General features: G+C 43.7%; 1 protein-coding gene and 1 pseudogene across 1 annotated transcript in view; both read right to left on the bottom strand.

Moving 5' to 3' along the window:
* DNAH11 (dynein axonemal heavy chain 11) overlaps positions 1 to 23,944 on the bottom strand; it is a 3,642,058-nt gene that overhangs the window by 1,583,737 nt on the left and 2,034,377 nt on the right. The window contains exon 47 of the mRNA XM_078663510.1: positions 18,620 to 18,824. Within this exon, the coding sequence (XP_078519636.1) occupies positions 18,620 to 18,824 (205 nt within the window). The remainder of the gene's footprint in view (positions 1 to 18,619; positions 18,825 to 23,944) is intronic.
* LOC144786419 (18S ribosomal RNA) lies at positions 19,380 to 21,011 on the bottom strand (annotated as a pseudogene).

Below are 23,944 nucleotides of genomic sequence, written 5' to 3' on the forward strand. Positions count from 1 at the left end.
CTTCTCTTGCTTCTTTCTACACCCCTGTTGCTTCTATATAGCAAATCTTTTGCCTCTTTCTGCACTTCTCTTCCTTCTTTTTGCACCCCTCCTGCCTCTTTCTGTACTTCTCTTGTCTCTTTGTGCACCTCTCCCACCTCTTTCTGCACCCCTCTTACCTCTTTTTACACCTCTGTTGGTTCTTTCTGCTTTGCTTTTGCTTATTTCTGTACCTCACTTGACTCTTTCTGCACTTCTCTAGCTTCTTTCTACAACTCTGTTGCTTCTTTCTGTACCTCACTTGCCTCTTTCTGCACCCCTGTTCCCTGTTTCTGCACCTTTCCTGTCAGTTTATTCACCACTCTTGCCTGTTTCTGCACCTCTGACTTAGAGATAGTTTTAACCCCCCTGCCCTGTTATGTGCCTGGGCCTTACAGGGGAGGTGATGATAATCACAGGTGCACCCCAATGCATAGTGTTCCCTAGTGTATTTAGGTGTTGTCACTGTATTTTAAGTGTCTTTCAGCATAGCACTGGCTCCGGGCCTGGTTAGTCAGAGTCAGTAACTGTTAGAAACGGGATCCCTGGCTGGCCAGGGCTCGCGCCAAAGTCAGTCAGAGATCACCATTCCCAAGTCAGGGCAAGGGAGTTACACACCAAGATAACCCCTGCTCACCCTCTAGGTAACGTCACGCGAGCAGCAAGGCTAATCTCAGAGGCGATGTGTAAAGCGTTTGCGTGCGCACCCAGCAACAACACCCAAGGCCCACCACAAAGAAAACTCCACACAAGGTTATATCAAAAATAGCCTTTGTATTATAGCAAAAACACAGTAGATAACAAAACACACTTTAAAATGTGCCAACAGGCTCGGGCAGAATTTACAGGGGATTATTTACAGGACAGGGCCCCATGGACCACTGTCAGGGATATGCACTTTTAGAATTAGCACTTTGTAGGAGTAATAATACTTGTAAGTATCACACTTAGCACATAGAACCTATAATAACTGTAGCATCAAAATAGTACATGTAACACACAACCAGTAATCACTGGTAAAAGGGTAAATACCTCCTACGCAACCCTAACCACCTTAGGAAAATCACGCAGGGAACTAGGACCTTATTTAGCAGGACCTATAAAAGGAAAAACAATCACCTAAACATCAACACATATAGCAAAGGGAAGGAAGCAAAACACATGATGCATAAAAACATTCAGAGGTGCAGGTAATAACACATGCACAAGAAATTACATTAGCAAATCACACATGCGCAAGAATCACATTTGCAAGTAACTCATAAATTGCGCAAAGTGCACATGGCACAACACTAGAACTGTCCCCCAGGCCAACTGGCCTCGCAAGGGCTGAGATGCCCTTAGTCCAAATGTCAGGGCAGGCTGCGCAGGCAGCCAAGAACAAACCTAAACGTGGCAACTGCCCACTAAGTGCTGGGCAGCTGTAAAGCAATGATGAGCCAACGTTGGAGCCTTGTGGGCTCAAGAACAATGGTGGGGCGAAACACAGCGTGGGAGCCACGGGGCTCTAACCAACTAACTGCCCCCCGGAGCCTCGCTGGGCCCTAAATCACAGACTGGCACTCAAGAGCCTCTCTGGCTCGAAAAACAAGGAAATGCCCCCAAAGCCTCTCTGGGCTCTAAATACAACAATGGCGCTGCTGAGCCTCTCTCAGGGCTCAAGAACAAAAGGGGGGGCACTGCACAAAGAGAAGCCCCCAGAGCCTCTCGGGGCTCATAGAACAGATGGGGCATCGTTGCAGTCCCTCCTGGACTCAAGAGAACAATGAAATGCCCCTCAGAGCCTCGACCAAACCAGCACTTAGAGCCCTGCACTGGCTGCCGATCCGAGATCGAATACAATTTAAATCCCTCTGCATAGCCCACAAGTCACTCCAGGGGAAGGGTCCCCCCATTCTCAGGAACCTGATTCGCCCTTACAAGTCCCCCCGAACTCTCCGCTCAGACCTCGGAAACTTGGCCATTGTCCCTAGAGTGAGGAAGGCTTGCACGGGGGACGCCGTTTCTCGGTCAATGCGGCAACGCTTTGGAATGCCCTTCCTCTCATGATTCGAACCGAACCCATCTATGTTAAGTTTCGGAAACTTCTTAAAACATTTCTTTTTCCTAATGAGCCCTAATTTTCGGTACCACCCTCAGCCTTGCTCTTTGTTCTGCAGCGCTGGGACGCTCTCGGGCAGCCATGCGCTTTACAAATTAAATTTCATTTCATTTCATTTCAAATACAAAGGGGCGGGAGCCTCGGGGCTCTACAAACAAGGAATGGCCTAGAGCCTCTCCGGGCTCCACAGAAATGCGGCTGTTAGGATGGAGTCCCGCTCGGGGGACTCGAGAAGAAAAGGGGCCTCCTGTGGGAGCGGCCCTCTGACCAGACGGGCCGCTCAACTTGTATACCAACACTGTGCCTCTATCAGGCACTGCAGCGTCACCGGAGCTCCCCCCAGCCCGGGTCACTCACCGGGCGTTCACTTAGGGGACTTCGCTATGCTCTCCCGGCTCCTCTTCAAGGCGGAGGCGGGGCTCCCTTTCTGCTGGGCTCGCTCCTCGGTGCGGGGCTCTCCCCACTTCACTGGAGCCCCGCAAGCACCGGCAGCCCTGCTCCGCTCGTCTTCCCAGTCAGGTCCCGGGCCAGCAGCCAATCACAGCGCGGCCCGGGAATTACGTCACGGGGGTGTCCCGCAGTCCCGCCCCCGGCCTGCCTGTCTTCCTGGTCTCAGGCCGGGTGGTGCTTTTTGGGTGTCCCGGGCTGCGGTGGTGATGCGGTGAGACACACGAGGGGTAGGCTCCCTCAGTAATTTAAATATGAAGCGAGGTAGGCACTCGCTATGCTCCGCAATCTCGGGCAAATGCCGGGTGGGCACCGGCTTGGCACACAAAGCGCTTCCCAGCGCTAGATGAAAATAAAAGCGCGCTTAGCAGTGAAAATAAAGCGCTCCCAGCGCTACAAGCAAGCAGAGCCTCAGCAAAAGTTCTTAGGTAGGCAGGGGGGCAAGGCTGGGCCCAGAGCCAGCTCACTGGGCCTCCAGGCAGGGAGGCAATCCAAGTGGCGGTCCTCCTGCCCAGCAATAGCAGCAGCTCCCGCAGACAGGATCCTGGAACAGAACAAACTGTAAGGGGATACAGCCCCTTCTTATACTGTAAAACCCTTTGTTTGTAGGTGCAGGGTGGGGGAGAAACCAGTCGCAGCTGGTTTTGGAGCACCCTTGATGTGCTCAGCCCCTCACTCTATTCACTAGGGAGGCTAGGCTCGTTAGACGCACCACAGGGGGCGGATCCAGCATTGTGTGGGGAAAGCCCAGCCCTATTCAGGAACCAGGTGCAGCCCTCCCTCACATTACTCCTGCTAATCTCTCCACTCACCACTGGGCAGACCCATCCAGACTTCCTGGAGCCAGGCTTGCCAGCCAGCTCCAGCCAATCACACTCCAGCACCCTCACTGCACACACACACCAATATCTAGAAGTGGCACTTCCACACTAGACACATACACGCCGCATATCATTGCGCAGCATTCTCTCTCACGAGTTCGCACATACCAAACTCGAGCCTGCACTCCCCACGCATCAGGAACTAACATGGACACACACATTCCCCATGCATTCCTATGGGAGGGCAGGCCAGCCTCACTACACGCACGCACTTTTACTCTGGGACACACGGAAAAGTGCGCAGAGACCCAAAAATCACTAACACAGACGCATACTTAAAGCAAAAAGATTAGGGGTAAACCTGCCAGAAGGGCCAAGTCCAACAGTAACCACCAGTACCAGTCAGTAAAAAGTTGGGGCACAGGATGACTTTGCAACAAGGCCTTTTTCTGCACCTCTGTTGGTTCTTTCTGCATATCGCTTGCTTCTTTCTGCATTTTTCTTAATCTTTCTGGACTTCTGATGCCTCTTTCTGCATTTCTCTTGCTTCTTTCTGTGCCTTTCTTCATCTTTCTTCACATGTCCTACTTATGTAGGCATAGTTAGAAATTATCATTTAAAAAACCTTAGAAATTCATTGAAAAAACCATAGGTTTCAGGGACGTTATAGTTAGAAATTGTCATTCAAAAAAACCTTAGAAATTCACTGAAAGAAAACATAGGTTTCAGGGACGTTATAGTTAGTTGGACATTTCACTCATAAAAAAACAGAGAAATTCGTCTGTTATAGTTAGTTGAGCTAACTATAACTTGTGCCCCCTCAATGCACTGCTGATGACATCACATATTGCATCATTCATGACATGGTCAGTGATCAAGTCTCCTGTGAGAGCTGAAACGCGTTATACCAACTTGCACCAATAAAGAATAATAATACCGCGCAATATCGTGGTCCGGATCCGTTGTTTTGAGTGATTTCAAGCAGTGAACGGTGACGAATTGATATATATATATATATATATATATATCCAAGTCATAGGATTCAACTTCTCCCTCTGGCCTCTTTATGCGGAGGCTCGTGTGACGGGCGTGTTGAAGCCCAGATCCAAATAGAGCAACAATAAGCATAAGCCTATGCTGGTGTTTCAAGGTGATTTATTTGGCTACAGCATCCCTGATGTCCAACGCGTTTCAGTGAAAGATTTCCCTTGACCACAGGGTATATACACACAAACACATACATAGATATCTATAAACCTATATATATATTCACTGAAAAAACAACGTTTAAAGTAATGTTAAAGTTAGGTGAGAATTTCAGTGACAATGTAACGTTTTAATAGCATATAACCACAAGCTCTGCTAACTATAGCTTATGCCCTAAAATAACTATTATTCCCCCCTGGGATAAATGCACCCAACAAAACAACTGCTAGTACCCCTAACCTCCTGGGACCAAGTAATGCATCTCGCTCATAATCAGATATGGGGTGGCCATTATGGACAGGAACATACCCTAAAATACTTACTAGAGAGGTTTTATTGGACATGTGTGTATCAGAAAGAAGCAAAGTACTGTTTAGCCTGTCCAAGATGCCAGCTGGTGAATCCACCAGGGGCAGCAAGCCCCCCATTTGACCCTTCCTTGTAATTGAGGTACAGTTTTCGTGTGTTGGCATGGACCTAGTAAGACCACTAATGCCTTCTGCTCCAGGACACCAGTATATACTGGTCTTGGTTGATTATGCCACCCGCTATCCGAAGGTGATTTCCTTGACCAGAATGAACACTTCATCCGTTGCTCAGGCTATGGTGTCATTCTTCTCTTGTATAAGTTTTCCGTATGAAGTACGGTCTGATCTGGGTACCCCCTTTATGTCCCGCTTCATGAATCAAATCTGTCAATCAAATCTGAACGACGGTATGTCAGCCACAGAGCAGTCAACTGGTTGAAAGATACAACAGGACCATTAAATTGACGCTGAGAAAAATCATACACGAGACTGATAGAGTTTGGGATAGGAAACTACCATCGGTACTGTTTGCCATACGTGCCTACGAACAGAAGTCAATGTAGTTTTCTCCCTTTGAGCTACTGTTCGAGAGGAAATCACATACCCTCTTAGACACTGCAGCCGAAAAATGGACAAAGGAGGAGGACGAGTACAAACCCGTATTGGGTTACAGCACAACACTAAAAGAAACCCTATCCATCCAATGGGAGGAAGTGCACACCAACATGGAAAGGGCCCAGTAAAGAAAAATGGAGCCATACGATTATGGAACAAAGTTGTGGGAGTTTCCTGTGGGAGAAAATGTATTGATGTTACTTCACATAATAGAAAAGAAGCTCCAAGACCTTTGGCAAGGTCCATATCCAATGCTATAGAAAGTGACCCCAATGACCTACAGAGTTGCCATCCTACATAGTAAATGGGTGGTTCAGGTTTATCACGTGAACTTGTTGATGGTTTGGGAGGAGCCAGCGCCTGCTACGGCAGACGCAATAGTCTCGATAAACAATGTCAACACTAGCACCCCTGGACATCCCCATTCAGCCATTTATAAATGCCCATGGGGGACATTAAGAATGGGGGACACCTTGAAACGGACAGAAACTGTAGCTAGTCACAATGTTACCTCAGTACCTCATTTCGGGCATTCCTGGTTGCACAGCACTAGTGGCCTATGACATAATCACTGAGGGGAACTAGGTGGACAAGCTCAAGCCATATCACATCGCAGCCACCAAAAGACAGGCAGTAGAACAGGAGTGTAGGGTATGCTAGGGGGCTGACTCATAGAACCCTCCCAAAGCACTTGGTGCTCACTAGTGGTGTTAGTACCAAAAGGGGATAGAGTCTACGTTTCTAGATAGACAGATGAACGCCATCTCACGGTTTGATACATATCCCATGCCCTGGTAGGACAAATTGGTAGAGAGATTAGGGGGAGCAGGCATTTACTTGTCCATGATTGAGCCCACAATAGGCTTTTGGTAGACTCCCCTCACCAAGGCAGCTAGAGAGAAAACAGCTTTTGTGACCCCTTCAGGACTTTAACAGTTCAAAGTCTTACCAATTGGGCTTCATAGAGCCCTGGCCACCTTCTAGAGACTCATGGATGGGTTGTTACGGGCTCACCAAAACTATGCTTCAGCCTATTTGGATGATATTGTCATATGCAGTCCTAACGGGGAATCCCAATTACAACCCCTATAGCAGGTGTTGCTCACCCTGAGTCAAGTAGGTCTTACCTCAGATCTAAAGAAGACCACCTTTGCAGCAGAACATATTGAGTACTTGGGGTTTAGCATTCACGCAGGGGCCATTCTGCCACAACTGAATAAACGTGAGGCTGTACAAAAGATTTGCCAGCCTGCTACAAAAAGAGAAATACATTACTTTCTGAGAATTGTGGGATACTACAATGTGTGTGTGCCACAGTTAATTGAGTTAGCAAGTCTCCTCACCCACCTACTGTCCAACAAGCATACAAGAAAACAAGTGCCAGGGATGGAATTACAGGAGCATAGTTTCCAGCAACTAAAGGAAGCTTCATGTGTTCCAACTTTGACAAAATGTTTGTGCTACAAACCAACGCCTCTGGTCGAGGATTGGGGGCAGTTCTTTCTCAACCAGCCCAGCAGGGTGAGATACACCTCAACCTTACCTTAGCCGCAAATTGTTTCCCACCACAAGAATTTCTCACCATCAAGTGGGCTATGGATGCACTCCAGTATTACCTGTTGGAGTGTATGTTCACTTAACTGACCATGCCCCCCTTACATGGTTATTGTTGCATAAAGATACAAACTGTATGGTGTTCTGCTGTTTCTTGGCCTTACAGCCTTTTTCATTTCAAGCCTTCCATGTTCCTGGGAAGATGCGTGGGAATGTGGCTAACTTATCTCGTTGCCACATTTCGAAATGGCCTAAATGTCCATTCATTTTGGGAAGGCAGTGTGAGCGGGCAGCTACCATGCCAGAGAATTCCAAGATGGCCACCGTCATTGACTCAGGGGAGTGAGCTGCCGGCTCCAAGGGCCGATTGTTAGTGGGTTTTCTCTCCGGCGGTGGTGGGCTGACCTTCGGTTACCAACACGGGATCACTTAGGGGTAAAGGGAGAGCACTTGTGATGACAGCCAAGTGCCACTTAATTCATGGGTACAGTCACAGGCACAATAAGTAGGGTAACATCTGAAGGCCATTAACCTTACTGTTTACTTCTCCCTCATCAATTTACTTTGAGGGCCACAATACGCCTCATCTTTGTACCCGAAAAAGACGGAAAGGACTCAGGAAGGGAAAACAGGACCTGCACTGGCAACCTATCATTACATGGGAGCCAGGAAGGGACAAGAGGAAATAAACAGAGTACTTCATAAGGCTCCATGATGAAGTCTGTGCTAACTGCTAAAGAAATAGTGGCAAATAAAGGAAAACAAACCGGTAGTGTCTTCAGTAGAGGGATGGGTGACCACAAGGCATTTCTGCACATTTTGTTAATGATTTAGAGGGGCCACTGAAGATGGTGCAGTTCAATATATCATGTATTCTGAACAAGAAGGCAGCAATTAGGCAAGGGAAACTGTAATGGTGGATAAGATAACCAATTCTGGCTGACCTGCAGAGGCTGGGCTAAAACCTGGAATGGTGCTGAAAGAGACCATGGAATAGGAGGAGAAAAGTCAATGTGAAGTGCATGTGACTGACTACAAAAATAATGAATCCAGACCTGACAAAACTCATTAGGCATTTTGAATATTTGAGGTCACAAACTAGACCAGTGCACTTTTCTAAATCTACTGCAAACTGGGAGAAACAATGACATCAAAGGATACACCTTGTACAATGTACTGCAAGCATGTTTTAGCTTATAACATTGATCAGACATTCTACTCAGCTGGACAACTGGACAGAAACAGCAGTCAGCCTAATCGATCCCTACAAATATCCAGCATTCACAGTTGTAAGTTCCTCTACAATAACATCCCAGTTAAATTAACAGCAGGTCTCCAAAATATCTAGCTACCAACTCATATCCAACTTCCTCTTCCTGAGCACAAAAATAGAAAAGGAAATCTTTCTACAAATTGGAAAATTAGCAACTTCTCCTTCTCCACTACAGACAATAGCTAGAGTGCTCAGCACGCATTCTACAAGTGAGACCGAAAGGGCTCCATACTAAACTAGGCACTAGGGATAGAAACAAGTAGAAAGTGATCTTGATCATCCACCTCTAACTTTTAACATGGACCTTAAAATCTTTATGAATTACAGAAGTAATGATGCCCGATGTGGGAAAGAGGGAAATCTGTCCCAGAAGTACCAGATGTAGACAAACATCGAATGAGAGACGTGTGCAAAATATTTTACGACATTGGAGACTCATTCTCCTTTTTTCAAAAAATGAAATAGTCGATTCCTAGAAAGGACCACTTAAGAGTTTCAAGGATACGTAATGGTAGAAAATACACTGATACATTCTCAATTAATGTAACAATATAGACTTAGCACTGTCCAGGATTTCAAACATCACACAAATCCTTAAAACAAAAAGAAATCCACAACAATGTAGTTATCATACCATTGATTAGATCAAGTAATGTTTGCAAACAAGTAATGGTCTCTAGCTGACAACGATCAATATATATTAAAATGGTAGATCACAATCCTCCCAAAACTGAGCTACTTTGTTTTTTGCAAATTGATCATGTTTACTGTTTGTGACTCTAATTTCGCAAACACCTAAACAATATAGAAACTAAGTAAAAGTAATGTTAAATGACAAAGTAGCGACCAAAAGAAGGGAACAGTGAATTGGAGTTCAGAAAATATGTTCATGGTGTCCAAGAAGGGAATCCTTTGTCCTGGGTGCCATGTTTGTTGGTGTGAGTCAGCCATATTATGTATATCACTAGTTGTGTGACACAAAAAGATCTAGATCAGTGGGTTCACAATTGGGGCTGTAGGTAATCTTGAACACAATGGGCGAACAGAGCACTGTCTAAGGCACTACATGCGTGCAAGGCCAAAGGCATGAATGGCTTTGCTCTGGCTTTAAAGGTCCCTCTAGATCCAGCTACCTGGCACATCTATCTACCCAGTGATGTACTATTGCAACATCAGCTGGGTCAAAAGGGAGATAGGAAGAAACCTGAGGTGTTCAATAAATTTCATCTGCAGGATTTATTCCCAGCTATTGGCTCATTGTATTATGACACGTGGACATTTAAACCTCCAGAGGGAAAATAGTACCCATTTTCTACATTACAACATTTATTGGTAATTGTTTGTGTTCTCAGAGTAGGGGTAAAGAAGGGTAATTGGGGAGGTAGTGAAAACCAACAAAGCTGTAACTTTGTGGCCATTCATAAATCGTCTCTCTATTGTTAGTGCCAAAGAAAATATGAATATTTGCATGAAAACTGCAAATTCCCTCATATTTGATGTGGTCATAGGAGAATAGAAAATGTTAAAATGCATTTGCCCTGTAAAACTGTAAGTAAACCAATGTTTCTTCTACCAGAAGAAAATCTGCATAATTAGTATTAGGCATACAAATGGAAATCTAAAATATTTATATATTTTCATGAATAGTCTCCAAGAACGTTTGTGAATACTCTTAAAGCTGGAAATATTTTGGCCTGGGCGGTGAACTCCGCTCTTTTCGCAGAGTTTGCAGAGTTTTCCACACTATGCGCTCTGCAGAGCATGCAGAGTTCTGAAAAACTCTGCTTAGCATAGATGATCAGAGTTTTTTCCTCGCTCCAACATGGCGAGATTTCTCAACATGGGCGGTCAGATTTCTGAACACGGGCGGTTGCAGATGGTTGCAACTGCTCCCTCTGAGAAACCTTCCGGTCACATTGAGAAAGCAGCCACCCAGGTAGAAAATCTACTTGAGCAGCAAGAAAAGCAGCAACACCATCATGCACTGTGCTTGGTGCCGATTGCGCTGATTTTACAGTACAGGACTGACACCCGGCACTAGAAATCAACACGAACAGCATGACAAAACGCACTCAGCCGCTTGCGGAACTCCGCTTAGTGTGGTGGAGTTTTTTGGTCACTTCACAGAGTTCTGTGTAGCGGAACTCCACCCGGGCCTAGAAATAATGTGTATTTGAATCTTACAAGTGAACAGGGTGAGAGATTTTTTGTATAGATATTATTTTGATATCTTTCTACCATATAATTATATTAGATGACACCTTGTATATCATTTTTCAACAAAGCAACATCTAGTAATCATCATTTTCACGACATGCCCTCTTCACACTTTATATTATTTACCTCAAATATTCTTAACATGTCCTACTGTTTATCACAAGAGTGATCACTTTCTACAATATTCGAGCACTAATAGCTAAGTTGAGCTACAAAATGGAGAGTGAAGAAAATGTGTTGTTAATTGGGAAGGAAGTGAGTCCTAGACATGCAATAAGTTCCAAAATCCTGTCAGATCAAACACACACTAGGGTCAACCCCTGGTAGCTATGTGCAAAGTTTACTTTAAAACACTCACAAGTCAAACCGTCACTCAATTAAAATCATACAAAGAGATTCTAAAAATTATGCAAATTTCAATAAAAAATATGAAACTGGAACAACTAAAATCCAATGCGGGAGACCTGTGATATGAAATTTTAAAGTTTCAAGGCAAAAAGCAGCAAGAAAAAGTATAGCACCAATCAGAGATCACCGTTAGTGGTTGACTGGGATGTAGGGGCAATTTCAGGCTGACTGCGAGTGAGCGGAGGTCGTGTACATAAACAGATTGTCCAGGTCAAAGATTTTACATTCTAGCTTACTCTTTTTATGGATGTCTAAATCTCTCAGCGGGACAAGGTTGGAGACTGTATCCAGCAATGTCCACTCAAAGTTGGATAGATGATGGAGACAGTCCCACTGAAACCATTGGTTTTGATAGGGAAAAGCTCTAAGCAGGAACATCAACATTTTCAGCTTCCAAATTTCTCTTGTCGAGCGGATACTTTTTGCACCTTCACTCAGTCAAGATATCTTCAGACATAGTCTTAGTTTTGGAGATAATAATTTTCCAGCGGGGCAAGCCTGAATCTGCGGATGAAATTGAACATCTTTGCCATGAGGTCCTGCATTCCAGCAGTGGCCCCCAGCAAGGTCTAGTCTGGGGCTAATGTTAAGTAGTCAATGGGTCACTTCAGGAAAAGGCATCTGGTAGCTTGTAGCTTTTGAAGTTTCTGTATCCAACTAGAGGATGAATCAATTAACCTTCAGACTCCACTTCTTAGTCCTGTGTAGAGATGGGAGCAAGTATCCAGTTCTCCCCATGTTACAGACAGCAGGACTGGTCCTCTTCTGTTCTGCTATAGGTTCAGAAAGTGTTCTGAAGAGCTGGGGGTGAGAGCCTACTTTTGTAGGATCCACTAGATATTATGTGGTGGTGACTCCTGAACACTCCCTGGACAATGGACAAAAAGATCCCACATTTGCAGCACACATTGTTTCCCTAATTGGAAAATATCCAACAGCGCACCTTCTCAGTAAAATCTATCATTGCAGAATCTTTCCCCAAACGTGTGCTGATATTAGCTCCCTCCTTCAACAAGACTAAAACCAGAATGCTAAATTGTATTTTGGGATCAAAATACCCCCTTCTTCAGGGTTATCTTAAAACTAACCATAAAATTACAGGTCTTTCCCTGGCCCATTTCAAGTTCGTGAAGCTCCTGGACCTCCTTGATTGCCCTTTCCTGGCTTAAGCTGTGTCACTTTCCTCATCTGAGCCATCCTGCCCGGCCCAAGCCAATGTCTCTGCTGAGAGCAGTAGTTTACATTTCACATCTCATCAAAGCAGCAACGACAGGCCAGCCACAGGCAGGTTAATGCCAATTAGTCTGTGGGGGCTTCAGACAGGGAAGATATAATTTTCTGAAAGTCACTTAAACTGTATATTTATCACAAATCCAAAATCACCATGGAAGTGCATTTTTAATAAATATTTTAAAGTGTGGTTCAGCGATATCTGTAGCTTATTCTAAACCAAAGATACTTATAGGTTCATTAACTACACCTTTTTCATTATAGAGTCAGCTATTACCCTAACAGTGAAAATAGCTTTTGGTGGCTAGGCACTGTAGGCACATGCAAATATGAAACTCTTACTCTTCCATTTTAATTAACAGATACCCTACTTTAATATTTATAAGTAGGGTTCCATCTTGCCAATTCGGTTATTTTGACAGGTTTGAATGCAGTTTTAAAAACTATCTCAGGCCGGGTATACATGAAGGGCTTCAACCAAGTTGGCTTTGTCAGCCTAGGGAATGGTGTATTTTCCTGCACCAAATACTATGGCCTTACTGGAAAGTTATTGTTGCCAGCTGGAGATTAATCAATGTTAGCACGTTTCAGGGGTCAGAGCACACATTTTGGACTGGGGTGCACATAGTTCAAATAAAAACTAGCAGCTTTTGCACATAAATGGGGGTGACTGTGCTCAGAGAGGCCCTTTCTAAAAAAGATGCACTGCTATTGTCGTGAAAGTTGGTTCACTCATTTTTGAAAGTAGTGTTCAGGTGTGATGGTAGCTTGGGTACAGTGCATAAAACTGTATTATCTCTCTACCCACTAACAGGCACAACACGTAATTCATGATAATACATAGATTATTGCCATTTATCCATACAGTCCTAATGTAAGCCGCCTCCGTATCCAAAATGTAGGCACCTTTGGAAATTGAGCAAATCTTAATTGTGTAGCCCTAGATTTCCTGCTCAACTATTCTCCTGACTTCAATGTGCTGCATGATAAGGAACAGGGAGGGGTAAACTCCTTAGACTTTTAATTAGTGCCACAGTTACAGATAAATCAACAATTCAGGAGTACTAATAAATCGCAAGGGCACCTTAGTTCCATGAACATAGAAAGGGACGATAGTGGGGACCAAGGGAATAAGATTAGAACTAATAAGGGATCAGAGCAAACTAGGTGGAAGGACCACATTGTTTTAGACCTCCCGCCTGCATGTACCCCTTACACGATTATTTTGACAGGTGTTCCATATATTTACCCAGCCCATCACGAAAACTATCAGAGTCTAATTAATAAGTCTGCCCATTGGTGCTCCAACAAAATACAGCCCCAGGTAAATTGGCACAAACATATTATAATGGCAAGACGAGTGAGCTGGTTAGGGAAAACACGGAAAGACACAACAGGCGATTGTGTTATCCTGAATTTTAATGATAGCAGGTGGGCAGAATTTGTCTTATCTCACTTTAGTGACCTAGCCATCAGTGATTCCTCTATGGGAAATATACAGGCCTGTTCTTTGGCCTTTTTTTACTCCCCCCCCCCTACCAAAGGAGCAATGGGCCTGGTTTGCGCTCCCAGAATAGAACCCCTCTTCTTCAGCCCCCCGAACGGCATCACACAAATCGCTTTGAAGCATTATCGGGATTATCGGATAATGACTGACTGCCAGTAGACCCACAAAAACTGCCATGGTCAAGAGGGTTAGTTAGGAACTCCAACTGTCCTGTAACAGGAACAGAAGAGGATAGTTTGGGGTCTCATTCTGCTGATCATATTACATACATAACATCAGACGTTGTTATTAGCATAGATGAGCGGTCGTCAGGAAATGACCCCTTCACTTCTCCTACCTCAACAAACCTAGGAGGCGGGGGTTTTGTCCCAGATGTTGAGATCGTTAGTAATAGGGAGGAGCCAGTACTAAGGCCATGTAGCACTCATCCCCTTAGAATTGTTTCTTGGAATATTGCAGGTATTCGTTCGAAACTGAATGACGAAATGTGGCTAAAATACGCTAAAACCTTCGATGTTATCTGCATCCAGGAAACCTGGTTTAGGGCGAATATCGAACTAAATGGCTTTCAGTCCCTTAATGTTCATGCAATTGGCTCACCTGCAGGGAGAGCAAAAGGAGGACTGCCAATCCTGATCTCTCCCAAATATGGATCTATCAATGTTAAGTCTATTACTAATTCACCATGGTATCAATTGATATTGATTTTTAACTTGTTTCAGGTCAAAATTCTTTTAATTAATTACTATTATAATGTCTTCGCCCCAAATAGAACCAACATTATTGTAAACCTCAAGGAGGAGATTGACAAGATTGCAGGGAAGTGGCAGCCTCTGTTTATCTATTGGGTCGGTGATTTTAATTGTACTTTATGTAGACATTGTTCAGATAGGGTTTGTGGGTTAACAGATATTCAAGGGCAACCATTACCTCATTTTATACATACTCCACAAGGAGACGCCTTAAATGATATTTCATTGTGAATGACTTGTTTATTGTGAATGAACTGGTGGGTAATTCGGAAATTCAATACCCCACTTATATGGGCAGAGGCACTGGAAGTATTATTGATTTTACGTTAATATCTAGGAAATATGCCTCCCTTGTAGTCTGTTTTGCAGTAGAGCCAAACAATGCCAGTGATCATAATCCTCTCACTGCCTCCCTCATTGTAGCTGCCCAGGAGAGCGAAGGTGATGGCCGCCCCCTCCAGTATAGCTCAAATCAAGGAGTAAGAATGAAGTGGAATAAGGCAAACCCCACCCAATTTGAGGAAAAGATTGTAAAGACTAACTTAAGTGATTTTTTGGAATGCCTGGACCACGACTCCCCCCCTGAGATGGTTGTACAGGGATTTCAGGCAATTTGTAGGGTTGTCTCAAATAACTTGTTGAACCCACTACCACCAAGGGAATTGAGGGAAGGCAAATGGTTCAATACTGAGTGCACAAGCGCACTTAAAGATTTAAAGAAGGCATTACATGCAAACCCGCGATACACAGCCTTAATTAGGAGTGCAAGGGAGTCTTATAAGCGTATAGTTGCAAAGAGGAAGCAGGATTTGAGGGAGCAGGCCTGGGAGGACCTAGAGAAAGCAAGTGTGCTTAAAGACTCTAGGGGCTTTTGGGAGGTAATCAACTGCCCGTTGTTCTCAAAAAACCTAGGGGTTATGGACTCTCTGATACCAGGGGATGTGTGGGAATCCCACTACACTAAGATTTTTAACCCGAATGGTATCATTAGTCAGGAACTAACTCAGGGAGAGCATTTAAATCCACTGACCTCCCATTATCTGAGTGCCTCTCTTACAGTGAGCGAGGTAAAAGAGGCCCTCAGAGAGGAATACATTTAAAAGCCCCAGGCCCGATGGTGTCCCTCTTGATTTATTTAAAAGTAGTATTCAACTCTGGGCCGCTCTCCTAACAAACGTTTTTAGAGTTGCAATAATGGGCCCTATTCCAACATCATGGCAAGAGGCCATTGTAGTCCCTGTGTATAAAAAGGGAAAGAAGGAGGATCCGGCCTGTTATAGGCCGATTGCCTTAATTGACTCCATGGCTAAAGTATTGGGGAGGGCAACTTTAGCACGACTTGAAACCTGGGCAGATTCCAAAGGTATAATGTCCCCCACGCAATATGGGTTTCGAAAAGGAATGGGGACTAGCGAACAGTGCCTTAATTTGGCACTGATTATGGGCAAGTACATGAAGGCAAGGAAGGGATCTATCCACCTTGCCTTCATGGACTTGTCCAGCGCGTTTGACACCGTTAATAGGAGCAAATTATGGGGTATGATGGGAGATATGGGTTTTGTGGAACCTTTGATCACCCTATTGTGTAGTTTGCACGCAGGTACCACAGTAGCTATACGATTTTGTCCCAAGGGAGAAAGGACAGGGCCCATTGTTTCTACAGAGGGAGTCCGTCAAGGGTGCATATTGGCCCCATTCCTCTTCCTTTTGTACACAAATGGCTTAGAATCAGCCTTAAAAGAGCAGGAGCTAGACTTCCCTAGAATAGGGGGCAAGCCTATACCATTGTTGTCATATGCGGACGACACGGTTTTAATGGCTTTAACTGCCAATAGTCTCCAGAAGTCTTTGAACACATTCACAAATTTTATGTTAGCTCTAGACTTAAAAGTTAATTTTACTAAATCCTATGTCATGGTCTGTGGACCAAGTCATACCAAATCTAGAAAGTTCATGGTGGAGGGAAAGTCAATTGATAAAGTTTCGACTTTTAATTACCTAGGGAATATTTTTAACAATAAATTGACTTGGGAACACCTTATTATATCTAGGGCACAGAATACTAGCCGTGCTGTGGAAGGTCTTTTCCGCTTTGCATGTAAGCTGGGCCATAAGCCCGTAGCGGAACTAATAACCTTATATAAAACAAAATGCCTGTCCACTGCCACATATGGGGCAGGAGTATGGGGTCACCAAAAAAGTTTGAAACTCCAAACCCTAGAGAATAATTTTTTCAAAAGATTATTGATGATCCCGAAAAGCGCCCCTACGGCATTTTGTCATTCTGAGGTAGGGTTGACTTTATTTCGGATCGAATAAATATCTCGCCATTGATACTCTGGGCAAAAGTTTGGCTGATGGAGGAGTTAAAGCTCACAAGAGAAATTATTAAGGATTGCATGTTACTGGATAATGCAGAGGCTATTCCATGGCTTCGTTTTGTGAAAAGAACATTGTATGAAATTGGTTTAGGGAATGTTTTTGACAACCCTAACAGCATAGATATATGCACAAAATCGATTATAAAAAATGCAAATCGCGCTGAGCTTGATAACCGCTGCGGCCAGCAAGGCGGTTATTTCGCAACGAGCAGACTTTTTTATATCGGCAATTTTACTTGTCTTTTACCAGGAACGTACAATTTAGATTTTTGTTGACTAGATTTAGGCTTTGTACATTGCACTATTTAGGGGCCTTTCCTAAACAAGCCGGTTGGTGCCATAACCTTCCATCCTGTCCCTGTCACAACCTGTCCCAACAAAGCACCCTGCACTTTACCCTTTTTTGTGCACTTTACAATGTCCCAAGAGCTCGGTTTCTTATACCACTCTTAAAAGACATCAGACCATGTAACTTTCAGGAGGGTTTTAACTTTTTGTTATCTTTGTCTAATGATGTAACTTGCATGGCTGTTTTAAATTTTATCAGGATGGCACTATCAATAAGGAAACGATACGAAATGTAATCAAATTCAGGCATCTCCTTTTAGGAATTGGTTTTTTAAACCGGTCTGGATTTTTTAATATATGTGAGTTATATGGTTTTATTGGACTTTCATGTATATAAACCTCCCCTGTGTGATTCATGTATGTTATACTTTTATGGTTCATTTTAACCGAATAAAGTTATTCTTGACTTGACCAGAGAAAGATACAATAAAGCACAATGTTATGGGTTGGATGCTCCAGTCTTGTAACGTTATTTTGTAGAAGTCTTAGATTCCCCAAAGAATACCATTGTTGTGGAGCCTGGGATGGTTTACTCCTTTAGTCACAGGAGTTGGTATGTTTATGTAAGGAACTGATAACTTCTGATCCTGAAACACCTTGTGCAGGGGGGTGGGTGTCTCTATGCATGCTCTAACACATCTTGCTAACATCAGAACTGTGAGGGATTTTATTGAAGTGCTTGCGGAAGGGGTAAGTTGACAGTGGGTTCTGTATAAATCACCACCCTAAAAATTGAAGTGCTTCTTAATCATTATATATTTTGTTGTTTTATGGGCTCAGAGCGATGCAGCACGCCCTAAGGCCTATATATGGGTACAATGCGAGAATTCTGAATTTGCCATCATGCTGGGCAACCTTCATATATCTTGGAGGTGTGGTCTAGAGACTATATTGATGTTGTTGCGGCATGGACACCTTGCTTCTAAGCCCAGCTTTGGCACTATGTTATTCATGACAACCAAACACAAATAAATCCATAGGTCCTAAGTTTGTTTCAAACTATGAATATCTGCAATGTCTTATAAATGTAGTAGACTATCATTTTATTGCCTTAGGAAATAGTTGAGCCTACCAGTGATACATGTGAGCATAATTTGACTATTAACAAAGTTAAAGCCATATATTGTTTTCGGAACAAATGCTTAGTTTACAAATGCAGGCATTTGGAAAAAAAAGTAAAATATGTTTGTGGCATATTTGTTCAGGCATTCAATGGGCAAATAGTCTTTTGGCAACAGTAAGGAAATGTGTGATCCCAAAATAATGCGTAATTGAAAATAATTCTTGTGTTATTTTAATGATTTATGTGAAGGTGTTTGAACATTTCTCACAACTTTGGCCTTTAGATTGTTCCCCTCAGCACCGAAATAACATAACAAAAAGGTCAGTTATATATACAAATCATTATTTCAGATTGTTGATATTATACTTACTTTGTAGTCCTGCTGATGTGGAATAGTAATTGAATGGGACCTTTGACACCATGTAGTCTTCTGAGAGCGCAGTCAATCTGTCCATTACAAACACTGTTTTACCCACTCCTGCGCTGCCTACAAGCATGACTGGCTTGCTTTTCCCAAGAAGCAGATCTGTGAAATACCTCAGGCACATGATCTCAGAGGTATTAACTAGGACAGCCTATAAAACATCCAAAGAAATAACAATCTTAACACAGTTCCTTTATCTACTTTTCAAAAGAACAAGTCTTTACACCAAAATAAAAAATCACGATACAAGAAAACACAGACAGACACAAACACCCATCTGTTTACTCTTCTTAGCAGTGATTATTTTACACTTATTATTAATAAAGTGCTCAACAGCTCGAGACATGCAGGTGAGCTGCAGGAGGCACTGAGGGCAGAAGAGCCAGGTTCCCCAACACAGTCAAAGCAATGCTTACGCTTCACGGTACATTCACAGTAAATTCACGAATGTTACGCATCCGGTACATTCGTGGAAGCTCAAGTGGCTGGGGCAACTTCTTGTCCCATCCTTCAAAGCAGTTCACACATTGGTTTCGAGGGGCAGCCAGGGTCCCCTTGTAGCCCCACCTCCTTCTCATCCAGACTACCCTGCACCCAATGTACCGTTGGTCAGGATGCTTGATGGGAGGTCCGGGTCCTGGTTTCCGTCTGGGAAGCTGTGAGGGCTTGTGCTTGTTACCGTCAGTCATTCAGGCTCCCCCACTGTTAATGATGCTTCCACTGATTCATGTACAATAACCCTATACCAACTTTTGCTTCCTCTAGACTGTCTAATTTGAGATTCTCAGCACTCTGCTAGAGCCGTTGCCAACTCAAACAGAGCTTATCCGAGGACCTCACTAAATCATCCAATCACAGTAGCGAAGGGAAGTGTGTACAAAGGATGGAGACTTAATAAACCCAGGCTTATAACCTGTACTTCTTTGGGGTTACCCACACCTGTGGACAAATGTTATAGACCCGCTGATCCATTTAGTTTAGGTTAGTGCGAATGCAGCCCCGCACATCTAAGGGCATCACAGAGCAGCTATTGCTCAATCTTGTATAGCTGAATGCCACTTGTCTTCTTATGAAGTTGAATATCGACAGATGGGGATCATGTAACTAGTGACATAACTAGTTAGCTTGGAAGAGTCCCACTTATTATTGTAATTAACCAATGAAATTGCTCCACCAACTAAGAACTGCCATGCACAACCACCCAGAGAATCGAGAAAGATCTATCAATCTGTCAATCCTTTCCCTGTCCGGGCTGGCTGAGGTTTCCCTCGTTAAGTAAAATATATTCACAGGCTCTGCTCCTGGTGGTCCACTTCTTTCAATTTCATTAAGTTTCAGCTTTACAACCATACTCCTCTTAGTACCCAAAGACTTTGGTTTCCCATAAGTTGCTTAGTGGATCATGGGAATAATGCAGCTGGATCACTAGTCTTACTTTTCCTTTAGTTTGTCTTCCACTGGTATAAATATTTCACCAATGGCAGCACAATATGAATGCCCCCATCTCTCTTAATCACTCAGTTCGGGAAACCAACAAATAAATCCAGGGCCGTATTCTATTATTCCTAGCTGAAGTATTGAGGTGACTGCCTTGCTTTGAACACACACATTTTTTCAAAGTAAACACTTAGGAACCCTAGAACACTCAGTTGGACAGGTGGTTGCTCACCTTGCAGCAGACTGCAAGCTTGATTTCAGGATCTAACTACAAGCTTTTTAACTGCACCAACTTTAATATATGATATTGGAGCTGGAATTACAGTGTCTGCTGGCACTAGACTTGCTCTTGAATTGATCATCGTTAAAGGATTTAAAGTGTACTTATTCCAATTATAGGGCTTCAAAACCGCTCTGTATTGTTATTATTGTTTGTCACTAAATCCCCGAGTTGGGAATGGTTCATTTGCATGACTCCTGCCTTCTTTGGATGTGATAACCATTTCTCAGGCTCCGTCTACGGAAATGAAGCCTGATTCCCAGTTACTCATGCACACCATTGTAGGCCCAGAAAGTGTCATCAAAAGTTCATAGGGCAGACATCCATATATATTGTTGCTGTCACAGGGATTTGCATCATCCTGAGGTTTCTCTAGAGTCATGAAAGCAGCTGGGCAAGCCTACTTTGGACTTATTCTAATGAATGCATTCATTCCGTGAGGTCAGCGCACATCGACATGTATTAGCTTTAGAATTGCCACAGTTATCCCAGTAACAAATAGAGCTCTCAAAAAAACCATAACTGATGTAATGAGCCATCCACAGTTTTACCGTACCTGCAGTGTGTACTTACACTTAATCTGTGAGACAAGCATATGCTCCTGGCAGGATCAACCAGGTAGTCGCACCCACTGGACGGGAGGACGAGCTGCGTGGCCATCTGGGATCAACCTTCACACCCCACAGGAGCCTTATTTGGGAGCACCTGGTTGACTGCTGGGGGACAGGAGAATCACACCTGCGGCCCCAATCTTCCTTGCGATGAAAGAAGGGAGAAGCAGGCTAAGGTGCAGTGTGAGCATAACACAGGGTGCCGTGTGGGGCAGCCAAGGTCACCCCACGGAATGGTTGTTCTGAGCTGCTGTGGAAATGTGCTGGGTGTAGAAGGGCAATGGGCAGGCATGCAGGGCCCAGACAAACAGGCAGCATCCGGAACAAGCACACTGCATGAGATGTCAGCTTTGCATCCCTGCCTGCTCTCTGGGAAGCAAGGTACAGATGAAAAGCCTATTGAACAGGTCTGGAAGAAAGCCACAGACTCAGGCCCCTGGGCCCCGGCTCCAGCAGCATCCTGGTGAGAACAACTAGATGGCAAGGGGGCCCCCAAGAACCCTGTCCTTACTAATCCAGAGCAAGGCTGACCCCTTTTCATTTAATTCACGCACATTGAGTGACAGAATGGATCGTCGGAGAAAATGCACCTGAACTCCTGTAGCCTTTGCTAGGCTCAAAGAGTCAAATGACCCCCATCAGGACTTCCAGGGCAGTCGGACCATCTGGACGAGTCATAGCAATGCATTGCAAACAACTAGATGTCTGGGGCTTGGAGCCACCAGATGACAGGGATGACCCCCCCCGGCAAGGCCTAAGGGTCTCCATCCTGGATGGTGCACAGAAACCAGGTCCCTAGGTCCTCGCCCTTGGCCTGCCAGAGATCTTCCTATTCATCTAATAATCCGTGCACACCGATTAAAAGAGGGGGGCATTTAAGAGAATGCATCTGTCTGGCCATAACTGGGCTTGAAGCTGCAAATGAGCCAATAATAGAACTTTCAGAGAAGCTCCAAATTCTGAGCACTGAGTCACTTGAAGCAAAATAAATGTTTTGTTTATTTATTTTAAGTACAAAACATCACCACTGACCTTTTCATTTCACATTTTGCATCATGCATGTAGGTGTGGTATAAAGGCTCTAATTTTAATTATGCGGAGGCCTACCCATTGCTCATCCTATAATGTTTCATTAGGACATATTTCTATCCCTGGTATGTAAATGGCGTACACTTCCATTGGAAGATCCATGGATTAGCATCATTAGAGATTATGGGTTCAGATTTGATAGGGAATATACAGCGCATTGATCTATTTATTCAAAATACAGATACGCCAGCAAAAACCTTCATATTGTAGATGGGCGAGCCTAGGTTTATAGCTGCATCACTTACGTACAACAATATATTTTCAGCATGCAGCTATAAGAGATGTGCAGTGCCCATTATTGTTAAATCACTCTTTTTGTTGTTTTTTCACATTATATTGACAAGAGATCATTGCTAATCTGTTACCCTAATTACAATTGCATGGCTATGAAATAGTACCGCAGGTGCAGACTCTTGCCAATGTGTAAGCATACAGTAGGGTGATCAATTACGTTATATTGTCCCTACTAGACCTATCATCTTTAGAGTGGCCTTACCCCAAACTGTGTGCCTGCTTACCTCCTGTTTTTCCTGAATATTTTTGTTGGCCTTAGGACTCTTAGCACTTTTACCACTGTTGACCAGTGCTAAAGTGCATGCGCTTCACTCCTAAACATGCTACCATTGGTATATACCCAACTTGCAAATTTGATTTACTTGTTAGTCCTTTGAACAGTGGTATATCGTATTGCCAGGGCCTATAAATTAACAGCTACTTGTGGGCCTGCAACACAGATTGTGCCTCCCACACAAGTAGTACAAAAGGGGGTGGTGATGGACGGAGCATCTGAATCAATCAAACACTCACACCCAGTCAAAAGATCTTGGTTTAATCCATCACCGTTCATTAGCCCACTCTGCCACCCCAGTTCAGACATGGCTATAATCAAATCAGTCTGACCCTGTGCCTCATGGGAACAGTCCAGCCCGAACTGCCAAGCCATGTCTTCCCTGGACCGGAAACAAGCTTCCGAGGAGCGGTTTCTGTCTGAAATGGGGTGGCTGAGTGGGCTAAAGAATGGTGATGGATTAAACCCAGATCAGTTGACTGGGGGTGAGTGTTTGATTTGCTCAAACGCTCCGTCCATCATCCCCTTTTGTATCCCACACAAGTAGCCACTTAAACCTGTCTCAGGTCTATCACTGCATGGCCTGTGTGTGCAGTTTACGGCCACTTCGACTTAGTATTTAAAATTACTTGCCAGGCCTCAAACTTGCCTTTTATTACACATGTCACCCCTAAGGTAAGCTGACGGTACCCCATATGGCAGGGTGCTATGTAAATAAAAGGTAGCATGTCCTGGTGGTGACAAACAGCTACATTTGTTTTTCACTACTGTGAGACCTACTCCTCTCCTAGGTTAACATTGGAAATTCCTTAATACACCTTTAAGCTTAATTTCTAATTAGAAAGTAGAACATGTATCATGTTTTATATATTTGGAATGGTAATGATAAATTCTCTTTACCTGTAAAGTGGGATTTACCATTACTATTTTAGAAATGGCACTTTTAGAAAGTGGTACAAATGAATAGTGTTAGGTTCTGCACTCCAATGTAAATGAAGTAAAGGTCCTTTCTTTATATTCTGTTAATGTCGTTGGTGCATAAGATGGTAATCTTGCTGGGCTGCCAAGATTAAAACGTAAATGAATGAAGATATGAATCCTGTATCACAAGACACATGCCATCCACGCACTCCTTTCCACTTTTCATGAAATTTCAAAAAAATCATTATTCATTGATTGATAATTTGTTTATTGATAGCGAAGATGTTCAAAATTTCCATATTTTTCAAGAATATTATTCTGTCATATTCCAAAATAATTGTATTGCCCAATGCATTTCAAGCATA

The sequence above is a fragment of the Lissotriton helveticus genome, chromosome 10, assembly GCF_964261635.1.
Source record: "Lissotriton helveticus chromosome 10, aLisHel1.1, whole genome shotgun sequence".
Classification (NCBI taxonomy): Eukaryota; Metazoa; Chordata; class Amphibia; order Caudata; family Salamandridae; genus Lissotriton; species Lissotriton helveticus.